Genomic DNA, 24938 nt, shown 5'->3' with positions numbered 1-24938 from the left:
GGGTGGGAACGGTGGGATGTGTTGACGTTGACAGCCATGTTATTCTGAATTATCAGATTATATTTTATGAAAGGATGTCCCATTTTTGAATACATCAGCAAGTGTTTGGCGACGTGTGGTTCTCCTCAAATGGAAGTATTTTCTTCACTTTCAGAGAACACTTTCAGTTGTTTCAGAGGTTCCATTTCGGGGCTCCAGTGCGTCGTCGGTTTAGTGTTCAATATATATCGAAAGACAGCGGTAATTATTCATTCAGTAGCGAGGTCAGCATTGATTCTCAACTTTCCGTTTCTTTCAAAAATGGTTCAAATGGCTCTAAGCACTGTGGGACTTAACATCTGAGGTCATCGGTCCCCTAGACTTAGAACTACTTAAACCTAACTAACCTAAGGACATCATACACATCCATGTCTGAGGCAGGATTCGAACCTGCCGTAGCAGCAACAGCAGCAGCGAACTGAAGCGCCTAGAACCGCTCGGCCACAGCGGCCAGCTAGCGTCTTCTTTCCAGAGTTGTTAAGCTTGCTAGAAAGCTATAACGTGAATGGGAAATGGATCTAGTCTGTTGACGATCGTTTTACAGGGAGTGGCTCAAAATGGCTCTGAGCACTATGGGACTTAACATCTATGGTCATCAGTCCCCTAGAACTTAGAACTACTTAAACCTAACTAACCTAAGGACACCACATAACACCCAGTCATCAAGAGGCAGAGAAAATTCCTGACCCCACCGGGAATCGAACCCGGGAACAGAGAGTGCCTTGGGTCGATTTTCTCTCTGTCTGCACAGCAACGTCTGTCTTTATACTAGATGATACAGCTCCAGTGGCCAACAGTGTGGTACTACTGGCGGAGTGAAGTTGTCTTGAGACATTCACTACTGAGATATACCGTTTAAATCAAGACTACATCAATGCTCTTTGTGTGCGATGTCCTCATGCAGGATCATTGTACTAGCCTACATAGGAGCAGAGTGTCAACGCTGATGTCCTACGGATTGAGGGATATGCCCCCTCGCCTTCCAAGTCAGTTCTTGGAGGAAGCTGTTTGCAATGTTGATCTCGCTTCTTGTCTTAAGGCAGTGTTGTCTGAATGTTAAAAAAATCTTAACAAAACTCCATATTGAGGAAACTTTTGTAGCTGGTGGGTACAGAATAGGTCACTGATGCATGGACAGTATTGTCCAGTGTATCTCAGACAGCAGTTTCCATTTATGGTTCACTGTAGTCTAAAGCAATGCTCCTTCGATACACCTCTGGTTGACAAGGCACCTATAACACCGCTTCGAGCCACAGTAGGATTTATCTTCAAAATCTTACAGCTATGCTTGACGAACAATACTGCAATCTCCGCTCATGCAGTTTTTCTTTTTTTCCTTTCTCATCAGACATGATGAAGACCTTCAAGAGGCTGCTGAGGAACTCGACGCTCATGTGCAACAACCTGGCGGGCATCTTCTACTTCGTGGGCTACAGCCCCTACTGGATCTTCATGCCCAAGTACATCGAGACGCAGTACCGGCAGTCGGCCAGCGTCTCCAGCCTGGTGACCGGTACAGTCGGGCTCGTCTTCTCGGCCGTGGGCATCCTCACCTCGGGGCTGGTCATCTCCAAGTTCCGGCCGCGCGCGCGCTACCTCGCCGGCTGGAACGTCATCGTCGGCATCGTCACCGTCATGGGCATGGTCTCCTACGTCTTCCTCGGCTGCGATGCTGGCGACGCCACCACCAGGTCGCTGCTGCATTCCGGAGAGTGAGTAGAAATTCTCAGAGCTCATCTTATGACTCAGAGACGCTGTTTCTGGTAATTTTCTACTGTGCTCCGCAATTTTGCGTACAGACAGATCTATTCTTTTTATTTTTGGCGCATAGGGGGGGGGGGGCGGATGATTAGTGTTGGGGATGATCTTATCAGGCTCCCTACCGAGCGAGGTGGCATAGTGGGTAGCGCACTGGACTCGCATTCTTGAAAATGGCCACATCCAGAGCTTCTGGCTGGCAGTTGGAGTAGACATGTATACGTGCGGGAATGTGAGAGTCATAGAGTGACAGTGTCAGTGTACGTTCCAGTTTAAGGAGGAGTCTGCCCTTGGGAGTAGCGATGTGTGAATACCAAGTTAGATGTTTGACATTGAATCAGTCTGTCAAACGCTGTCGGATGACTAGATCCAGAGGAGCTGGTGGTTGTGTGGTAGGCGGTTCGCAGTTAAAATCTGGCTGAAACCTTCAACAAGAGCCATGACCTTTCAGAGCCCATGCTCTGACCGATGGATCTTCTGAGCTGTTTCGTGAAAGCAGCCTGACGTAGGGCAGCGTGAGCAGGGAGATGACCTGGAAGACCTCTCGCATGTCATCCAAAACAAAGCATCTGTCTCGACCACCGAGGGGAGATCCTGGAGGAGCTGGTTGAACAACAGCAGGCAGGAGTTGGTATTGTGACAGATGAAGAAGGTGCAGCAGTGGAAGGTTGTGGCATGTAAAAAGGTGAGTGTGAGGAGGCTGCAGATGGCTTTTCTCTTTGGTGGAGTTTGGTATTCGTCACAGCAGACGGATAATTAGGAGGAGACTGTGCTACAGCGGCGAAAGTAGAGGATGGAGCTGGAGGGATCGCTGTGTCATAAGTGTGTCACGTGCAAGAGAGTCTGTAGTTTGATGAGCATTGGGTTGGCCCTATAAAACGGGGAAATGACTGCATTCCCACAGTGGCAAGGATTAGTCCTCAATTTCCTTCTTGGATGGCAGGAAGACTTCACCGCCATCTGGTATAAAGGGAAGTCCTTCCAGGAAGCTAGATTGTGGGGGTCGTGTACAAGCATTGAGTGCATGTTGGTTTTTCTTAGTCTGGGCGTTAGCCATCCTCCAATGCATGTGGGCCAGCACAGTTGATACACCACAAGACAGTGAGCAGTAATTACTACTGTGTCGCAAGTGTTGCGGCCTTCATATGGTTCAATATGCACGTTGTTGCTTGGGAGATTCCTCATTTGATAAATACGTTCGACATCTTCTCTCCTAAAGTGGCAGACAACATGGGTTGATAACGGGATTAAGGTCTGGGTATCATGGTATCGGTGGATGAAAATATGCAGGAACTTGGGACAGTGTAATTCATCCTTGATGTCTGTTTCTGTAACTTCGGAGAGAAGGTCTTTGATTACGATTTTTGTTCTTCTATTACCAGAAGCCTGATGTGTGTAATAAATCATGGCCCTCGACTTCACAAAGTTGAGAACTGTGAGGTAGTTATCCTTCATGTCAAGCAGGTACTGGTCATGGTCTTTCTGACAAACTACCCACAGTTGGCCTTTAAGAAGGCGTTGCAGTTCAGTGTTTAGTTTAATGTAATTCTTGGAATTATAAACCGCGATAGGAGGTATCTTCTCCTTCTTTTGTGGTGTTGGCGGTGGATACTGGGAAGTGGGGTCGGAAAGGGGGACTCATGACCTGGTCCACGGCACCAACAGGCGCGGTTGATCCTGGTAGGAAGGCATCTGGATACGAACCACGGCCTGTGTCGGACGGGAGCGGATGACCGTTTGTATTTTCTGCCAAGGGGGAGACTGGTAGGTGTGGAGTCTCCAGAAGGTCTGCTGGGCCGACGAGATGCTGTACACGAAACAACTCTCGATCGTACGTCCATGTGGTGGCTGGGTGCATCAGTGTGTGGTGCCGACTTGGCGTGACAGTCAGTGAGTGAGAAGTCTATCACCAGGCCGCCATGGGAATCGTCGGATGACGAGGTGGAAGATAGTTCCCTTACGCAGGGCTGTGGACAAGGTTTTAGTGAATCGATATCACTGGCAATGGTTACTGGTGACTAGTGGCTGGAGGCACGGTGTACTCGGCCCTTATCCCATTGGGTAATGTCGTTATCACCCTCTCCAGCATCATGCCAGGATGGGCGTCAATCGGCAGGTGTCACATTGCCCTGTGAAGAGGCGGAGGAGATTTCGCCTAGGCCGCGAATTCCTGTCCTTGATTCTTTTCCTTTTTAGTCTGACTAAGCTAGCCATGGCCCTGGCCGACGAAACCCTCATTCCTGTTCCGCAAAATTTCGGACGTGCAGCCTCGTAAGTTACACTTCTTCTTCTGATATTTTGACTGTATGCCGTCCAGCCATCTTCAGAGTGAGCCGGGTGACTGACGCTCCAGCACTTGATCCGTCCTTTTAAGCCTGCGGACCTCGCCCCTGTGTATGCTGTCGAAGACACACAAGGCGCCAAAGACGCGGTACAAGATATCCATGAAATTAGATCTATGGCTGCACGGTCGATCCACACGGTGATATTGACGTATCACTGCGAGCTGCAGTCTGGAACCGCGAGACCGCTACGGTCGCAGGTTCGAATCCTGCCTCTGGCATGGATGTGTGTGATGTCCTTAGGTTAGTTAGGTTTAACTAGTTCTAAGTTCTAGGGGACTAATGACCTCAGAAGTTGAGTCCCATAGTGCTCAGAGTCATTTATTTGAACTGCGAGCTGCATCGTTACGACGTCTTTGTGAGTTCATTACAGAAAGTGCCAGATTCCATGATTTGTCCAAGCTGAAGCCGCTATCTTTATTACTTAAATTCGTTGACAACAGAATTTCAGTTGCTTCTTTCACTAGTGAGTCCCAGAAAGATGAAGTCGAAGCTAAAATTTCGACGTTGTAGCACACCATAGAGTGCCTAGTGTCAATACAGTGCTCTGCCACCGTCGACTTATTAGTCAGTAGCCCGGTGTACCTGCGGTCGATCCACACGGTGATATCGATGTATGACTGCGAGCTGCATCGTTGCGAAGTCTTTGTGGCTTTATTACTAAAAGTGCAGGATTTCATGATTGAAATTGCCGGATTCCATGACTGAAATCTTCCCGTATCTCTTCGCCTTTTCCAAGTATACTCTTGTGATTCTTGAACATAGTATTCGCTATTAGTTACTGAAATTTATAGCAGAACTCAATTTAGTCTTTCCCCTCTCTCATTCTTAGTACCTAGTCCACATTCTTTCGTAACCCTTTCTTCTACTCCTTGTAACACCTCCGTTTATTTTAGCCGACCTGATCTGATCGAATAGCAGCCCAATAATTATTATTAATGTGACCGTGTACCTAATGGGGCTGGCAATCGGAATTGACTGCTACGGAAGTTGTTACTTTCCAGTTCGTCCTTCTCAAATGCTGTAATAATGAAATGTCTGGTAACAAGAAAAACACCAACGCAGTTTCACTAATCACGGACCTATATTCGTCTCAAAAACACAAAAAGGAGGAGACAGCCACTGCCTTCGTCATACATATCTAATTACGGCTAATCTCAGCACCGGCTTCTTCGTTTTCCATTATCGTCACACGTTAATCCATCACTGCAATCCAACACTGCAATCCAGCACTGCAATCCAACACTGCAATCCAAAATGATGCCGGCGCGGTAGACGCGAAACCAAAATATCGGCACTAGAAATATCACTGATCACTCTCGTAATTATACTTCTTCACTTTCCCGGTATTATTCTAGTACAAAGGGGTGAAACCACGGCGATGGCAACTCCCTTTGTCGATAAAGCCTCGCATTACAACAACAACAGGCCTCCACACTCCTCTACCCGCAACATGGGACTGGCTCAGCTCCACACTCGTTCTCGCAACTCAACACAATCGATTGTTCGCCCTATCGACCTGTGCCGAGTGCAAATCTATAGTAAGGGCCTACGGACCCCTTACATCCTTCATCTACAACCGCATTTCAGTGCCCCTTGACTATTAGATTTTCATCTTCCTTTACCTGCTAAATTACCCGTCCAATATCTTCGTATACTTTTTCTATCTCTTCATCTTCGGCTTGCAACCCCGGCACGTATATCTGAACTGTCGTTGTTGGTTTTCTGTCGATTCTCATGAGAACAACCCTATCACTGAACTGTTCACAGTAACTCACTCCCTGTCCTACCTTCCTATTCATAACAAATCCTACTACTGTTATATATTTTCTGCTGTTGTTGATGTTACTCTAAACTCATCCGACCAGAAATCCTTGTCATCTTTCCAGTTCACTTCACTGTCCCCCACTATATCTATATTGAGCCTTAGCATTTCCCTTTTCAGACATTCGAGATTCCCTACCACGTTGAAACTTCTGCTATTCCATACCGTCAGCGAAAGCTAGGCAACTGACCTTAATGTCTTTGTTTTTGTTCCTGGTCTGAGTCCACTAATGGGCTTTGTATCCCATTCTCTGACTTCTTTTACTAGCGCACATTTAAACAGCCGTGGGAAGCGTCCGTCCCCTTGCCGTACACCAGTTTCTATCTAAAAAGGGTCGGAGTGTTCTTCACTAATATTCTTTTAGATAATGTGTGGGTAAGGATTTATCTGATTAGGTTTGTGGTTTTGCTGTCTAGGTTTAGTGTTTTAGTACAGAGATCAGAGATTCTAGTTCTGACTTTTTAATGTTGATGTAAGTAGAAAGAAATTATTTTGCTCTTGATTTTCTGTATTCTACGAGGTTTTTAAAGTTTAGGGTTTGTTTTAGGCAGCGTCGTCCTTTCGTGAAACCTGCTTGGTGTTCTCCAATTTGATGGACTGGTAGGGGTCTGCTCTGTTTAGTAGGATTTTAGTGAATACCTTGGAAATTCCAAATCTCTAAAAAGTGATTGTTATATAGAGTGCTGTACCTCCGCCGGTGGAAACTGAGCGCTCACAGGATCACTCTGTTGGGTGTTTGTCTGTCTCACTGTTAAGACCACTTTTTCTCAGGAACGGTTAAAGGTACGATATTGAAATTCATGTCACATAATAATATCTATGATCCTTTAGCGGTGTGAAAAATTTAAGTTTCTACGTCAGTGCAATAACGAGGTACGGCCCTTTATGTCACATTTTTCAATACTTGCAGATTAACTCATCAAAACCTACAACGTACTTCCCATTCATCCAGCATCGTGAAATCTGATAAGAAGAAAACTTTTACAGTATAAATAAACGAAAAAAATCAGAAAATTGTTAATATATAGTAATAGTATATAAAAAAAAAGTTTTTTTGCGGTCTGTCTGCAAGTCTGTTAAGATCACTTTTTCTCAGGATCGATAAAGGTATCAAGCTGATATTTATGTCAGATATTAAAGTTTACGCTTCCTTGGCGGAGTAAATAAGATAAGCATCTAAGTTAACGCAACCAAAAGATATGGCCGTCTACAAAGATCCTTTTTTCTCAGGATTGGTTAGAGGTACAAAGTTTAAATTTATGTGAAATTGTAAGGTCTACGTTTCCTTGGCTGAGTATTTAATTTACGCTTCTAGGTCTATACAGTTGAAAGATACTAGGAAACTCACTGATCAAAACTTATAGAAGAGCTCTTCATTGTATGTGTTGTGGTCTAGCGGTATGCCGGGACGGTAGCTCAGCGTGTTCGGTCAGACGGGTGTTTGCTCTCTGTAATAAGAACACTGAGTAAAGGAATGAAAGATCAACTTGCACGGATGTCTTGTGACGTCCGCCCAGACCAAACACAGCTTCATTTTAACGCAGCCTTCTTCTCACGACGATGTGAGTGTGAGAAGTCTCCAGATGTGGTTTTGATTTCACGCTAAACTGTGGGCCCCGTTTCCCCGTTGGCTAACTGGGATGCGTTACAGACACGCGAGTCGCCCGGAGTGGCTTCCACTAGAAATACACATACCAAACCATTAAGCCACAACAAATTATTAATATCCGCCGTTCCCATGTCATGCGGTAACTTTCCCACTGACGAAACGTGTGATTTACAGACGAGTTCAGGAATCCTCTGACGCAAGGTTACGGCCGTGTTCGTGTGAGAAGACACGCGGCGAGTGGTATCTGCCAAATGTTGCACTGTTCAAAAGAACTAAGTGAACACATGTATCAACGTCCGGTATGTTAATATAAGATGACACAGGTGCTACCTGTGGTCTTATTGCAAAGCTTGATATGCCCGCTTTCAATGCAGGCAACAATTAAAATCATTCGCCATCTATTGGCTGTGTTATGCGTTACAATGATTGCCACTGTCTCGGTGTTTTCTAATAAGGTACACAGATGGCACTTGTCATCTGTCGACTTTGTATTCAGCCACGCCCATGCATGCGACAGTACAAGTTACACGGGCGGTCTGCTCGATCCAGAAAGAATGGACTTCCTTTTGTGTTGCGCATGCCAATGCCTCTCGATGTGTCATTCATAGGTTGTGGACACGCTAAGAATACAGAGGTCAGTACGCAAGTCGTGATGGACGAAGTCAACGAGGCATTAAAACCGCAGTTGAAGTCCGATAGTGACCATTCTGCGTTTCTGCGTCGTACGGATACCGCCAGAGCACCGCAAGACGATTTCAAAAGGTCCCTGGAGCGGTTGTGTTCGATCGGACTGTAATGAACAGGTTACGAAAAACGACCTCACGACTCAGACTCTGTTGCAGTACCCCACTTGATACGTCAATACCTTGCAGCTCGCCTTCAGTTCTGTCGTTCTCATGTCAACTGGTTACTTTCTCACTGATGAAACGTGTTATTTACAGACGGGTTCAGATATCCTTGGATGCAAGGTTACGACCGTGTTCGTGTGCGAGGACACGTGGTGAGTGGTACCTGCCAAACGTTGCCCAGGAAATCTACTGATTTCCAAGGTGCTGTGGTGCTGTTGGGAGGCTTCAGTGTCGACAGCCATATGGATCTTGTCGTTATCCATATCGCCTTACCGCCAGGCAGCACGTCGTACAGATCCATGAATTCCTTCTAATGTCAGGGCCTATGTGGCGGGCCTGACGGGAGATGCCTTGCGAAACTTGGACAGTGACGTTATGGAATGGCCAGCAGTGAGTCCCATTCGAAGCCCCTTTCGTCCATATATCGGACAGGATTGCCAGACGTGTTCAAGGTCGTCCTGTCCCACGTCCCACCACAGACTCTCCAACAAATCTCATGGGTTCTCACTGAAGAATGGGAACGGACATTCTAGAATTAGAAACCAGAACAGCTGTTAGCATGAGTGACATAAAAGTAAATAAATGTCTTAGGTGTTGCGAAACAACTCAAATCACTTAAGAAAGGCAAGTCTTCCGGTCCAGATGGTATACCAATCAGGTTCCTTTCAGACACAATAGCGCCATTCTTAGCAATCATATACAACAGCTCACTTGACGACAGGTCTGTTCCTAAAGACTGGAAAGTAGCACAGGTCACACCAGTATTCAAGAAAGGAAATAGGAGGAACCCATTGAATTACAGACCCAAATCACTGACTTCAATTTGCAGTAGGATTTTGGAGCATATACTGTGCTCGAACATTATGAATCACCTTGAAGAAAATGACTTATTGTACATAACCAACACGGGTTCAGAAAATATCGTTCTCGTGCAACGCAGCTAGCTCTTTATCCCCATGAAGTAATGAGTGCTGTCGCCATGGGATCTCAGATCGATTCCATATTCCTGGATTTTCAGAAGGCTTTTGATACCGTTCCTCACAAGTGACTATTAATCAAATTGCGTGCATATGGAGTATCGTCTCAGTTGTGTGACTGGATTCGTGATTTCCTCTCAGAGAGGTCACAGTTCATAGTGATAGACGGTAAATCATCGAGTAGAACGGAAGTGATATCTGGCGTTCCACAAAGTAGTGGCATATATTGTTTGCAGATGACGCGTAATTTACGATCAATTCCAATTACAAAATGATCTAGAGAGAATTTCTGTGTGGTGCGAAAAGTGGCAATTGGCATTAAACAAAGAAACGTGCGAGATCATACACATGGGTAAGGAATGCAGCCGGCCGCGGTGGCCGTGCGGTTCTAGGCGCTGCAGTCCGAAACCGCGGGACTGCTACGGTCGCAGGTTCGAATCCTGCCTCGGGCATAGATGTGTGTGATGTCCTTAGGTTAGTTAGGTTTAAGTAGTTCTAAGTTCTAGGGGACTGATAACCTAAGATGTTAAGTCCCATAGTGCTCAGAGCCATTTGAACCATTTTGAACTAAAAGGAATGCGATAAATTTTGGGTATCGCAAAAATCTAAGGGCTGTCAGTTCGACTAAATACCTAGGAATTACAATTACGAACAACTTAAATTGGAAAGATCACATAGATAATATTGTGGGGAACGCGAAAGAAAGACTGCGCTTTGTTGGCAGAACACTTAAAAGATGCGACAAACCCACTAAAGAGACAGCCTACATTACACTTGTCCGTCCTCAGCTGGAATATTGCTGCGCGGTAGGGGATCCTTACTAGGTGAGATTGACGGAGGAAATCGAAAAAGTGCAAAGAAGGGCAGCTCGTTTCGTGTTATCGCGCAGTAGGGGTGATATGATACTCGAGTTGGGGTGATAGTCACTGAAACAAAGGTGGCTTTCTTTGCGGCGAGATCTACTTACGAAATTTCAATCACCAACTTTGTCTTCCGAATGTGAAAATATTTTTCTGACACCCACTTACGTAGGGAGAAATGATCATCATAATAAAATTAGAAAAATCAAAGCTCGAATGAAAAGATTTAGGTGTTCCTTTTTCCTACGCGCCATTCGTGAGTGGAATGGTAGGGAAGTAGTATTAAAATGGTTCGATGAACCCTCTGCCAGGCACTTAAGTGTGAATTGCAGAGTAACCATGTGGATGTAGATGTAGATACCGCAGGGTGACCTCCGTAGACTTACATGGAGTCGACCACGTAGGTATCACGCAGTGATTAACGCTCACGAAGGCCCTACATACTGCTGAAGCTCTCAAAGTCCAGTGAAAAACACCCAGGATGGCAAGAAGAATGCTTGTTTCCATTATGTTTTCGCCACCTGTGTTACATTTCAGTTCATCTTATGAAGATGTAACGATATTTTGTTGTTTACTTAATTTGTAAAAAAATAAGGTATAATTTAGGAACACACCCAGTCCTCAATTATTGCTCAGTGGAGTGTGACAGACGCCCAAAGTCGTGTTGCCCTTACTCTTTTGAGCAGTATATTATCATCTGTATACGAAATTAAGTTTGCATGGAACCCTCAGAGCGAGAATCCTCTTCGTATTTGTTCATTTTTTTTAATTACTTTTTCTCATACTGATTCATGATCGATACGAAGCACTCGATCATCAACCGTTTCAAATGCTGGGCCAGTAGTGAACAGATTTTCTGCTCGTGTTTTACGGCTTTGTTACATGTGTTGTGGCCGGCCGCTGTGGTCATGCGGTTCTAGGCGCTACAGTCTGGAACCGCGCGGCCGCTACGGTCGCGGGTTCGAATCCTGCCTCGGGCATGGATGTGTGTGATGTCCTTAGGTTAGTTAGGTTCAAGTAGTTCTAAGTTCTAGGGGACTGATGACCTAAGATGTTGAGTCCCATAGTGCTCAGAGCCATTTGAACCATTTGAACATGTGTTGTTTGTCATTCTTTACATTTTTTAAACAAATTAGCAGTTTATGTGTTACGCTTTTGCATTGCCACTCTGCTGGTCACACTTACGACGAGAGGTCACAGCGGAAAAATCTGTATTCGCTTCGTGTACTGCGTTTCCCTATTTGATCTTTCAGGCTCATGCGTAGTCAAGCATTTTTTTTTTTTACGCTCATTGGCATATCAGTCCCTTCATCAGAAGTTTTAGACGCACCTTTTACAATGTAAATAAGTAATTCATACGCGAGTAGCAGATGTTTTGTCGCCGTAATTTCAAGTAAATCGTATGAGCCACTGGAAACAAACATAATTTCGAAGAAGGAAGTGGTTACCAAATAAGTATGGTTCAGAATGGCTCTGACCACTATGGGACTTAACATCTGAGGTCATCAATCCCCTAGAACTTAGAACTAACCTAAGGACATCACACACATCCATACCCGAGGCAGGATTCGAACCTGCGACAGTAGCAATCCTGTGGTTCCGGACTGAAGCTCCTAGAACCGCTTGGCCACAGCTGCTGGCCCCAAATAAGTATTTCAGAGAATTGTCGAAAGAGCTGTTGGCACTAGTAAGGAGATATTTATGTTTCGTAGAATGCGGAAGTATTAGCAGGTACATTTGAATATGAGCAACGTTCCGCTACGCAGTCGAGAATAAGATCCGTGAGGTCTTCATGAGAGCGAGATGATGCTAGCCGTTAAGACACTCAACATACAGTAGTCAAATGTGGCCTTTAAATACACAATCAGTCATTCTGTTAAAACTTAGTATGGCTTCTCTGAATCACTTCATGCGAATGGCGGATTAGTTGCTCAGTCCGAATTGGTGCTCTGTCGCATATAACCTGCATGTTGGGAATAATTAAGCTGATAGTTTTCGTTCTGTGGGTCGATGCGCACTGCGCGACTTGGACGTCTGGGGGAGATGCAGCTGCGACTTGGCGCTGTTGCGGGTCACCCTACGTTAATAAATGAAGCAATGCAGACAGGTGGCGTGTCAGCGATTCGTTCCTGTTTCGTCCACACCACGTCCGCTGGAATTCAGGAACAGCGCCTCAAAGCGGCGAGTGGCGAAGTCGTACAACTGACACGCTTTTGTTTCCATTCAAGTGTCAAATGCAGCGCCGCGCAATCTGACAGATAACGAAACTGAACAGAGAAATAGCTTTCACTAGACTGATTTCGTGTTTCAGACCTGGCATCAAAATGCTTAAAACAGCTTTTTGGGATCAAATCAATTCCTAAAAACTATCGATTTCAGCTCAAGTCATAAGTGAAGCATCTAAACAAAGTTCTTGGAATATTATTGCAAATAAAACGTGATAAACTACAGTCGACTGTTTTTCTGGTTATGAGTGTTCAGCACATGCAACATCTTTTCTGAAATGAAATGGGCAGCGGTGTAGCAAGCATGCCTAAAGATATTGCTCAGCATATCTTGGTGGTGACTGATGTGGTTGTAATTAAGTGATTGTTTTGTTTCCACTTGGGGTACTGACGCATAGAGGTCTTGAGAATGTTCCATCGCAATTCGAGGTAACGCTGGGTGGCACTCAAAAAATAGTTGAAATGGTAAAATTAATTTTGGAAGGGTTCCAGCACAATGGTTCTTAATTTTTATGTCAACATACGAAATGTGTAATTACTGAGTTTCGTTCCCTTCATAATAATCTGCTGTTGAATATTCTTCCCTCGGTTGTCAAGTGATACCGTAAGTATGGTTTCATTACATTTCTGCAGATCTGGAATGCCTCATTGGTCACGAAACGGAAAGGAATATTAAACGTTTTGCCTGGTAAGGGAACTGTTTCCCGTAAATTACGATATTCTTGCTGTAGAATGCTGCGTACTCGTCTCTCATAGGGTGCCTAGGAAGCTGTACTCGGATAGCTAGACAACATACAAACAAATCATATTAATGGAGTTTATTACCGTAATTGAATTGACAGTACTTAACTTTTGCTTCTACATGATAGGTCGCCAGCAACTGGCGACCTGCAAATAGTCATGTCCTTTGTTATATACAAATTCCATGCAAATTAATCATACAAGTTCATATGGATCACAAGCCACAGCTCATCTATTGCTCTCTTCTAGTCCGTTCGTACTAGTTCGCATCTTCTACCGTCCGGCCAGGGCTGGCAGGAGCGGCGCTTAAATTCTCTTCGGATAGAGGCCGGTCCTGTCGTGGTGCGGTCCTAGTCAGCATGCTATTGGCTGACGTCGTCTCACAGCCCTCTCTGCTGTATCGTTCTTGATCTTCGTGCCGGCGCTTGTCTTTATGCCGGAACACTTGCTGCAGAATTATACAGAAATGCTTGTCTCTCGATGAAGCGTCTGTATTCATCTACGTACACTATATCAACTACACTACCTGCCTCTGCAAATACTAACAACACATCTCAAAATTATTCTTTAAAGCTCGCTAAGAAAGATCTCAAAATTGGTTGTGTTTTTATTGCACTACTGGCCATTAAAATTGCTACACCACGCAGATGAAGTGCTACATACGCGAAAAATAATCGACAGAAAGACGATGCTGTGATATCCAAATGATTAGCTTTTCAGAGCATTCACACAAGGTTGGCGCCGGTGGCGACACAGACAACGTGCTGGCATGAGGAAAGTTTCCAACCGATTTCTCAAACACAAACAGCAGTTGACCGGCGTTGCTAGGTGAATCGTTGTTGATGCCTCGTGTAAGGTGGACAAATGCGTACCATCACGTTACCGACTTTGATAAAGGTCGGATTGTAGTCTATCGCGATTGCGGTTTATCGTATCGCGACATTGCTGTTCGCGTTGGTCGAGATCCAATGACTGTTAGCAGAATATGGAATCGGTGGTTTCAGGAGGGTAACACGGAACGCCGTGCTGGATCGCAACGGCCTCGTATCACTAGCAGTCGAGATGACAGGCATCTTATCCGCATGGTTGTAACGGATCGTGCAGCCTCGCCTCGATCCCTGAGTCAACACCTGGGGACGTTTGCAAGATAACAACCATCCGCACGAACAGTTCGACGACGTTTGCAGCAGCATGGACTATCAGCTCGGAGACCATGGCTGTGGTTACCCTTGACGCTGCATCATAGACAGGAGCGCCTGCGATTGTGTACTCAACGACGAACTTGGGTGCACGAATGGCAAAACGTCATTTTTTCGGGTGAATCCAGGTTCTGTTTACAGCATCATGATGGTCTGTCCATGTCTGGCGACATGCCGGTGAACGCACATTGGAAGCGTGTATTCGTCATTGGCATACTGGCGTATCACCCGGCGTGGCGGTATAGGGTGCCTTTGGTTACACGTCTCGGTCACCTCTTGTTTACATTGACGGCACTTTGAACAGTGGACGTTACATTTCAGATGTGTTACGACCCGTGGCTCTACCCTTCATTCCCTTCATTCGATCCCTGCGAAACCCTACATTTCAGCAGGAAAATGCACGACCGCATGTTGCAGGTCGTATACGGGCCTTTCTGGATACAGAAAATGTTCGGCTGCTGCCTTGGCCAGCACATTCTCCAGATCTCTCACCAACTGAAAACGTCTGGTCAATGGTGGCCGAGCAACTGGCTCGTCACAATACTCCAGTCACTACTCTTGATGAACTGAGGTATCGTGTTGAAGCTGCATGGGCAGCTGCACGGGTACACGCCATCTGAGCTCTGTTTGACTCAATGCCCAGGTATATCAAGGCCGTTATTACGGCCAGAGGTAGTTTTTCTGATTACTGATTTCTCAGGATCTATGCACCCAAATTGCGTGAAAATGTAATCACACGTCAGTTTTAGTTTAATATATTTGTCCAGTGAATACCCGTTTATCATCTGCAGTTCTTTTTGGTGTAGCAATTTTAATAGCCAGTAGTGTACTATGTGTTTTATGCCCAATCTACCGATGCACTTGCGAAAGGTGCATGGTGCATGGGAAAGGTTGGATACTTCCTCCAGTTTGGCTTGTCTTACCGCTGTCCTTCACTTTCTTTAATAAATATACACGTTTGAGACATTCTTAAGTACGTGGTGTACATAAAGTCCGGGAACACTTCCAATTATTTATCGTACAAGAACTAAACATTGTACAGATGTCGTACATATTGCATTTTGAAGAGAAACTCTGAAAGTTTTTTTTTACAAACATTCGGTATGCGAACCATGAGTGACCCGGCAGATGCCAGAATCCAATTCTTGCCATACCTGTTCCAGCATGGCATTGTCGACTGTAGCAGTCGCTTCCCGTATTCTTTCCCGGAGCTCTGCTACATCACGTGGTAGAGGCGGTACATATACCAGATCTTTAATGTGTCCCCACAGAAAAAAGTCACACCGAATGAGATCTGGTGATTGGGGAGGCCCTTTCATGAAAGTTTGTCCCTTTATGTAGCACGGCATCTGCATTCGCCGTGTTTGCGACTAGCGCTGACTATCGGCAAATTACCAAACTACGCTGTGGCGGTATACACGAGAAAAAACTTTCAGGGTTTCTCTTCAAAATTGAAAGTATCATGTCCAAAATTATCTTTAAAAGTGAAAGTATCTAACCAAAATTGTTTCCTTTTTAATTAGTCAAAGTTCAAAGATAAAATTGTTCCAAAATATTCAACAAACGTGCATCTGACTGTGTCTGCGAACTTGTTTCGTGCACTCCTCCATTTTGCCAGTAATGAAACATGTATTTTACTCAGAAATCAAGTTTAAGAGAATAATGCCGTTTGTGCAATGGCATTTTGATCGTACTGAAAAATTAACTTTTGGCCCTGATGTTTACTTAATGAAATTATATCTTGACTTGAATAGTGCCTGTTGTGATAGGCATAAAATTAGTTATCCGAAATAACTTTGCTCTGATAACTTTAGTTATACCAAAATCGATTTCAAACCATGAACTGCACATATATATTGTATAGAGGCCTCATTTTCTTTACGTTCTTTCATTTGGTGGGTAACTTTACTTTACTACTCATTTTCATATTCAATACAAGCAACGGATGTGGATTATGATTCCGGCTGTTAGATTTAAGCACAACGTTGGTTGGTTGGTTGGTTGTTTTGGGGAAGACCAGACAGCGAGGTCATCGGATTAGGGAAGGACAGGGAAGGAAGTCGGCCGTGCCCTTTGAAAGGAACCATCCCGGCATTTGCCTGGAGCGATTTAGGGAAATCACGGAAAACCTATATCAGGATGGCCGGACGCAGGATTGAACCGTCGTCCTCCCGCACAACGTTGATCTCAATATATATACAGGGTGTCACCTAATATTACCGCTGGATATATTTAGCAAACCACATCAAATACTGACGAATCGATTCCACAGACCGAACGTGAGGAGAGGGGCTAGTGTAATTGTTTAATACAAACCATAAAAAAATGCACGGAAGTATCTTTTTTAACACAAACCTACGTTTTTTTAAATGGAACCCCGTTAGTTTTGTTAGCACATCTGAACATATAAACAAATACGTAATCAGTTCCGTTTGTTGCATTGTAAACTGTTAATTACATCCGGAGATATTGTAACGTAAAGTTGACGCTTGAGTACCATTCCTCCGCTGTTCGATCGTGCGTATCGGAGAGCACTGAATTACATAGGGATCCAAAGGGAACGGTGATGGACCTTAGGTACAGAAGAGACTGGAACAGCATATTACGTCCACATGCTAACACCTCTTTATTTGTCTTTTTCACTGACGCACATGTACATTACCATGAGGGGTGAGGTACACGTACACACGTGGTTTCCGTTTTCAATTACGGAGTGGAATAGAGTGTGTCCCGAAATGTCAGGCCAATAGATGTTCAATGTGGTGGCCATCATTTGGTGCACAAAATTGCAATCTCTGGCGTAATGAATGTCGTACACGCCGCAGTACATCTGGTGTAATGTCGCCGCAGGCTGCCACAATACGTTGTTTCATATCCTCTGGGGTTGTAGGCACATCACGGTACACATTCTCCTCTACCGTACCCCACAGAAAGAAGTCCAGAGGTGTAAGATCAGGAGAACGGGCTGGCCAATTTATGCGTCCTCCACGTCCTATGAAACACTCGTCGAACATCCTGTCAAGGGTCAGCCTAGTGTTAATTACGGAATGTGCGGGTGCACCATCATGCTGATACCGCATACGTCGACGCGTTTCCAGTGGGACATTTCCGAGCAACGTTGGCAGATCATTCTGTAGAAACGCGATGTATGTTGCAGCTGTTTGTTACAACACGCAACTGAACGTCGGAGGTTTCAAGCTTCAACTTTAGGTTACAATATCTCCGGATGTAATTAACATTTTACAATGCAACAAACGGCACTGATTATGTATTTGTTTATATGTTCAGATGTGCTAACAAAACTAACGTGGTTCCATTTAAAAAAACATAGGTTTGTGTTAAAAAACATACTTCCGTGCATTTTTGTATGGTTTGTATTAAACAATTACACTAGCCCCTCTCCTCACGTTCGGTCTGTGGAATCGGTTCGTTAGTATTTGATGTGGTTTACGAAATATATCCAGCGGTAACGTTAGGTGACTCACCCTATATATATATATATATATATATATATATATATAGAGAGAGAGAGAGAGAGAGAGAGAGAGAGAGAGGGTTAGAATTTTAAAATTTTAAGTCATATACAAAAACTACCATTTCCAACATTTTTGCAGCACGAATCACTCTTACAAAATATTTTTACAAAACGCTTACTGCGCCAAAACTTGGACATACAAATCCTAACTCTGAACATTATTTAACAAAAACCATATTGAAATCATTTTATAGCTTCTCCTATTAACGTGCTAAAGTTTGCTCGGTGTACAACCTGAAAACTGCGTAGCGCGAATGCTACCTTAAAGCTGTCACCACACGTCTGCTTCCTCCGGGCACTTAGCTGCGAATACCGGGTTTTTTACTGCTCGCGCCCGGCTCCCTTAATCATCAAAGATCCTCCTACTCAAAGATATTATACTCATTCCACCTTGCGGTTGACAACTATCGACTTTATTTTCTGGATCTACCCTGATCAGACCTTAGCACATACCTTTCAAAATGACATATGTATGATATCTGCACAATGTTTGGTTCTTGTCCAATTAATAATTGAAGGTGTTCTCGGACTTTATGTACATCCTATACGGAGCAAATGAACATCGTTATACGTCGAATATGCCATATTTCTTACCTTTTTTCAATTATAATGCTGCTGAATATTTACCAGTTGCCAAAGATACAGTGCATCGCTATCTTGATTTCTTCTACATCTACATCTACATCCATACTCCGCAAGCCACCTGACGGTGTGTGGCGGAGGGATGGAGAGGACAAATTTCTACACTATTCCGTAGAACGACCACCTCATAGCTGCCTGATCTAGCCACGCTGTGTCCGCACCACGTCCTTGCTCCACAGTTGACAGACATCAGCGCCATGACGTTTCCGTGTGCACTGCTCTTAGAGGCTTTATTTTAAATGAGACATAGGTGATCAGATTTTCGTGACTGTATACGTGTTGTGAAAATTACCAAAATATCAGTTTAATAAGTCACGGCTGCAAAATACTAACACGAATTCTTTACAGATGAATGGAAAAACTAATAGAAGCCGACCTTGGGGAAGATCAGTTTGGATTCCGTAGAAATATTGGAACACGTGAGCCAATACTGACCCTACGACTTATCTTAGAAGCAAGATTAAGGAAAGGCAAACCTACGTTCCTAGCATTTGTAGACTTAGAGAAAGCTTTTGACAATGTTGACTGGAATACTCTCTTTCAAATTCTGAAGGTGGCAGGAGTAAAATATAGGGAGCGGAAATATATTTACAATTTGTACAGAAACCAGATGGCAGTTATAAGAGTCGAGGGACATCAAAGGGAAGCAGTGGTTGGGAAGGGAGTAAGACAGGGTTGTAGCCTCTCCCTGATGTTGTTCAATCTGTATATTGAGCAAGCAGTAAAGGAAACAAAAGAAAAATTCGGAGTAGGTATTAAAATCAATGGAGAAGAAATAAAAACTTTAAGGTTCGCCGATGACATTGTAATTCTGTCAGAGACAGCAAAGGACTTGGAAGAGCAGTTGAACGGAACGGATAGTGTCTTGAAAGGAGGATATAAGATGAACATCAACAAAAGCAAAACAAGGATAATGGAATGTAGTCGAATTAAGTCGGGTGATGCTGAGGGAATTAGATTAGGAAATGAGACACTTAAAGTATTAAAGGTGTTCTGCTATTTGGCGAGCAAAATAACTGATGATGGTCGAAGTAGAGAGGATATAAAATGTAGACTGGCAACGGCAAGGAAAGCATTTCTGAAGAAGAGAAATTTGTTAACATCGAGTATAGGTTTAAGTGTCAGGAAGTCGTTTCTGAAAGTATTTGTATGGAGTGTAGCCATGTATGGAAGTGAAACATGGACGATAAATAGTTTGGACAAGAAGAGAATAGAAGCTTTCGAAATGTGGTGCTACAGAAGAATGCTGAAGATTAGATGGGTAGATCACATAACTAATGAGGAAGTATTGAATAGGATTGGGGAGACGAGAAGTTTGTATCACAACTTGACTAGAAGAAGGGATCGGTTGGTGTGACATGTTCTGAGGCATCAAGGGATCACCAATTTAGTATTGGAGGGCAGCGTGGAGGGTAAAAATCGTAGGGGGAGACCAACAGATGAATACACTAAGCAGATTCAGAAGGATGTAGGTTGCAGTAGGTACTGGGAGATGAAGAAGCTTGCACAGGATAGAGTAGCATGGAGAGCTGCATCAAACCAGTCTCAGGATTGAAGACCACAACAACAACAACATACGTGTTGCAGGCTGTCCGAGGTGACGAAGTGCAACGCGGACTGCAACTGCGACTACGTGCCTTACGCCCCCGTGTGCACCGCCGACGGCCGCACCACCTTCATATCGGCGTGCCACGCCGGCTGCGGCAACTACTACATCAACGACAACGGCACCAAGGTGAGTGTCTGCCATCGTATTACAGTACACAGCGGGCTAAAAGTGTCGGCGGCCCTTCCATTGCTTGCTGCTGTTGGTAAAAGATCGTATGATGAATGACGGGAGGTGAACACGACTAATCACGAAACGGGAGTGGGTAGCCCATCACAGCACTCACATCGAAGCAGCAATGAAAGGAAATAAAAGGCAGGTTCCAGAGTGGGATTAAAATTCAAGGTGAAAGGATATCAGTGATAAGATTTGCTAATGATATTGAGGTCTTCAGTGAAGGGGAAGAAGAATTACAGAGTCTGTTGAACACAATCAATAGTCTAATGAGTACAGAATACGGACTGAGAGCAAATCGTAGAAAGACGAAAGTAATGAGAAGTAGCAGAAATGAGAACAGCGAGAAACCTTACATCAGAATTGAGGATCACCAAGTAGATGCAGTTAAGAGAATCTGCTACCTAGTCAGGAAAATAACCCATGACAGACGGAGCAAGGAGGACATAAAAAGCAGATTAGCACTAGCAAAAAGGGGCAAGAGAAGTCTACTAGTATCAAACATATGCCTTAATTTGAGGAACAAATTTCTGAGGATGTACGTTTGGAGCACGGCATTGTATGGTAGTGAAACATGGACTGTGGGTAAACCGGAAAAGAAGACAATCAAAGCATTTGAGATGTGGTGCTGCAGAAGAATGCCGAAAATTAGGTGGACTGATAAGGCAAGGAATGAGGGGATTCTCCGCAGAATCAGCGGGAGAGGGAATATCTGAAAAACACTGACAAGGAGAAAGGACAGCGTGATAGGACATCTGTTAAGGCATCAGGGAATAACTATGATTTTCGTAGAGGGATCTGTAGAGAGTAAAAACTTTGGAGGAGGACAGACATTAGAATATACCTAGCAAGTAATTATAGGCGTAGGTTCCACGTGCTACTCTGACGTGAGAAGGTTGGCACAGGAGAGAAATTCGTAGCGGGCTGCACCAAACTAGTCAAAAGTCTGATGACTCAAAAATAAAAAAAGTAATAGTTTCCACCCCAAACATCTCCTTGGAGAATACGATACATTATGGAAAAAACATTTCTGATAAAATTGGCTGAAAATATGCGATAATCTATGCTCTCAGGTCGCACCCTAACCACCAACTCGGAAACTGAAACACATACCGAAAAAATAGCGAAATGTTCGTGACATCATGAATGTAATTTCATTCTTACTCGTTTCTCTCGCAACGATGAAAGATATGCTATTAGATCCCAATGTAACCACAACTTTGAAAGTCATGACCTGTTCTGAAGAAACAAACATTTGCGACAAGCAAGGGTATTCATTTCACTCTTGCTCATCTCACTCGCAGGAACTGAAGTTGTGCTATTAGGATCGAACCACAGCCTCGGAAATTGTGACAAATTCTGATATTTTCCGTTCCATTGCAGTCCATTCCAATCCATTTCCATTCAATTCGTTTCCAGTTTCTTCCATCCCATTCTGATCTGCTCCTTTCCATTCCCATCCATGCCATTCTATACTGATCTGTTTAGAAACATTACACTGGAAAACGGTTACAGTGGAAAATGGTTACACTGGGAAATGGTTACACTCGAAAGTGTTTACACTGGAAAATTGCCCCAAGTAGCCGACATCTCCATCCCTTTCCATTGGCTGACACCCCCAGTAGCTGACACCTCAGCAGCAGATACAAACACATACACACTGTTAGCTATAGATGTTACAATACAGATTTTAAGCTCCATTACCTAGCTTACAGTCAATGTCAAGTTATGACACATACATTGGCAAATTACGGCACATACACGGTAGTTTCTGGTTTTAGAATGGTAGTTCAATTCTGGAAGCCTATGTTTGTGTGTCAACTACCACTGTCTTGCCTGCGTAGAATTGTAGTTCCCACTATGCGATAACATAAGTCAGCATTATCGGCAGAGGATAACAAACGTTTGTATTTCAATATAGAGGTAACAGTCTAGCATGAAAGTGGGTAGCTGAAAGCACAACAACCCTCATTTCTTACCTGTACGAATATGTGTTCTACTGTTCAATAAACTATTTCATCAAAGTATAATTTACTTTCCATGGTGGAACAATACAAGTTAGCATTAATCAGTAAAAGTCGCCGAATGTTTTATATTACATCACAAAGTCGCTATAATGTTGAGCGACTTTCAAAGTGGAGAGCTGAAGGCATAGCATTTATTACCTATATGAGTGTTTATCGCTACTGTTCACAGCATTTATTACCTACAAGAAAGCTTATTTATATTGTTTAGTAGACTTTTTCATCAAAGGGTGGTATACTGCACTGTGTGACAGGAGAAGACGATAAATGTTTTCAACTGCCAGATGAACCTTAGCATGAGGGATCATTATAATGGTTAGTTGATTTTGATATCGGTGATACCGGTTGTAGTACGAGTTTTTGATGAATTTAGACACAGGAATAACATCGTTTACTCTGGTAATTCTAATTGGCAAATGCACTTGAAGCTGTAAGTTGGATCACAGTAGCATCCATGTGTGTTTTACAAAGTTAGAGAGTCTATTTTTATATATTTTTATGAAGTTAATGCATGGTACAGCGATCGAACCATACTTACTGACTAACCTATAATTTATTTGAGTGGTGCCAATAAGCGAGACACGTGTTTTTTATGTGTAATACAGACAATTCAGATATGGAAATATTTGATTGGAGGGTCCATTGCGCTTGCAAACTGTGGCACAAGAATTGTACTACAGATGTTCACAAATGCTGTTAAATGTACAAGCTTTTATATGTAGTGTCAATGAGCAAGCCACGTGTATTTTTTTAGTCTTATGCAACAATTACGTTATGACAGTAATATCACATCTGTTTTGTACTCAAAGTCTTACATATTTGGAGAAATAATCTTTTTTTCATTGCAAAGTTCGAATTTGCATTTGCGATTAGAGATATTTTAATATACTTGTGTATTGCAAAAAGTAACCTATGTTTGTCTTCGTACTCGAAATTGTGAGGTGTTTTGATAAATATTTTTTGTGCAAAGATTGTTACCAACTTTTCATCTTTGTCTTGACCCACCATGGTCATTGGCTATGTTTTATGTCTGTTTTCTTCCATCACCGTCTTTAGTATGTTGTTTTGTATGTAAAAAATTTGTGTTGTGAAGTTATCCATATGTATGACTAAAACATGCAGTATAAGTGATACGGCGCAATAAAAATCATGTCAAAACCTCTGAAATCGTGGGAAGACTTTGGAAACAGGTTGGAGACAATGGGTCAAGCTGCTGGAAAACCATTCTGGAGTGTAATTAGCAGTCTTCGAAAGGGAGGTAAGAAGGAAATGACAAGTATTTTGGACAGGTCAGGAAAACTGCTGGTGAATCCTGTGGATGCCTTGGGCAGATGGAGGAAATATTTTGAAGAGTTGCTCAATGTAGGTGAAAATGCGATCAGTAATGTTTCAGATGTCGAGGTAGAACGGGATAGGAATGATGATGGAAATAGGATCACATTTGAGGAAGTGGAAAAAATGGTCAATAGATTGCAGTGCAATAAAGCGGCTGGGGTGGATGAAATTAAGTCGGAACTCATCAAATACAGTGGAATGTCAGGTCTTAAATGGCTACACAGGATAACTGAAATGGCCTGGGAGTCGGGACAGGTTCCATCAGACTGGACAAAAGCAGTAATCACACCAATCTTTAAACATGGAAACAGAAAAGATTGTAACAACTACAGAGGTATCTCTTTAATCAGCGTTGTGGGTAAAATCTTCTCAGGTATTGTTGAAAGGAAAGTGCGAGTATTAGTTGAGGACCAATTGGATGAAAATCAGTGTGGGTTTAGGCCTCTTAGAGGTTGTCAGGACCAGATCTTTAGCTTACGGCAAATAACGGAGAAGTGTTATGAGTGGAACAGGGAATTGTATCTATGCTTTATAGATCTAGAAAAGGCATATGACCGGGTTCCTAGGAGGAAGTTATTATCTGTTCTACAAGATTATGGAATAGGAGGCAAACTTTTGCAAGCAATTAAAGGTCTTTACATGGATAGGCAGGCAGCAGTTAGAGGTGACGATAAATTGAGTTCATGGTTCAGAGTCGTTTCAGGGGTAAGACAAGGCTGCAACCTGTCTCCACTGTTGTTCATATTATTTATGGATCATATGTTGAAAACAATAGACTGGCTGGGTGAGATTAAGATATGTGAACACAAAATAAGCAGTCTTGCATATGCGGATGACTTAGTTGTGATGGCAGATTCGATTGAAAGTTTGCAAAGTAATATTTCAGAACTAGATCAGAAATGTAAGGACTATGGTATGAAGATTAGCATCTCCAAAACGAAAGTAATGTCAGTGGGAAAGAAATATAAACGGATTGAGTGCCAAATAGGAGGAACAAAGTTAGAACAGGTGGACGGTTTCAAGTACTTAGGATGCATATTCTCACAGGGTGGCAACATAGTGAAAGAACTGGAAGCGAGGTGTAGCAAAGCTAATGCAGTGAGCGCTCAGCTACGATCTACTCTCTTCTGCAAGAAGGAAGTCAGTACCAAGACTAAGTTATCTGTGCACCGTTCAATCTTTCGACCAACTTTGTTGTA

At 43.5% G+C, this 24938-nt stretch overlaps 1 protein-coding gene across 2 annotated transcripts in view; it reads left to right on the top strand.

Annotated features, from left to right (window-relative positions):
* LOC126089994 (solute carrier organic anion transporter family member 74D) overlaps positions 1 to 24938 on the top strand; it is a 258239-nt gene that overhangs the window by 194439 nt on the left and 38862 nt on the right. For both annotated transcript variants that reach the window (XM_049906953.1, XM_049906952.1), the window contains exons 7-8: positions 1388 to 1751; positions 20188 to 20335. In XM_049906953.1, coding sequence (XP_049762910.1) covers positions 1388 to 1751; positions 20188 to 20335 — 512 coding nt within the window. The remainder of the gene's footprint in view (positions 1 to 1387; positions 1752 to 20187; positions 20336 to 24938) is intronic.

Source organism: Schistocerca cancellata, chromosome 1, assembly GCF_023864275.1.
Source record: "Schistocerca cancellata isolate TAMUIC-IGC-003103 chromosome 1, iqSchCanc2.1, whole genome shotgun sequence".
Classification (NCBI taxonomy): domain Eukaryota; kingdom Metazoa; phylum Arthropoda; class Insecta; order Orthoptera; family Acrididae; genus Schistocerca; species Schistocerca cancellata.
Note: the sequence above shows the minus strand (reverse complement) of the source record. Positions and strands in the feature narration are given on the sequence as shown.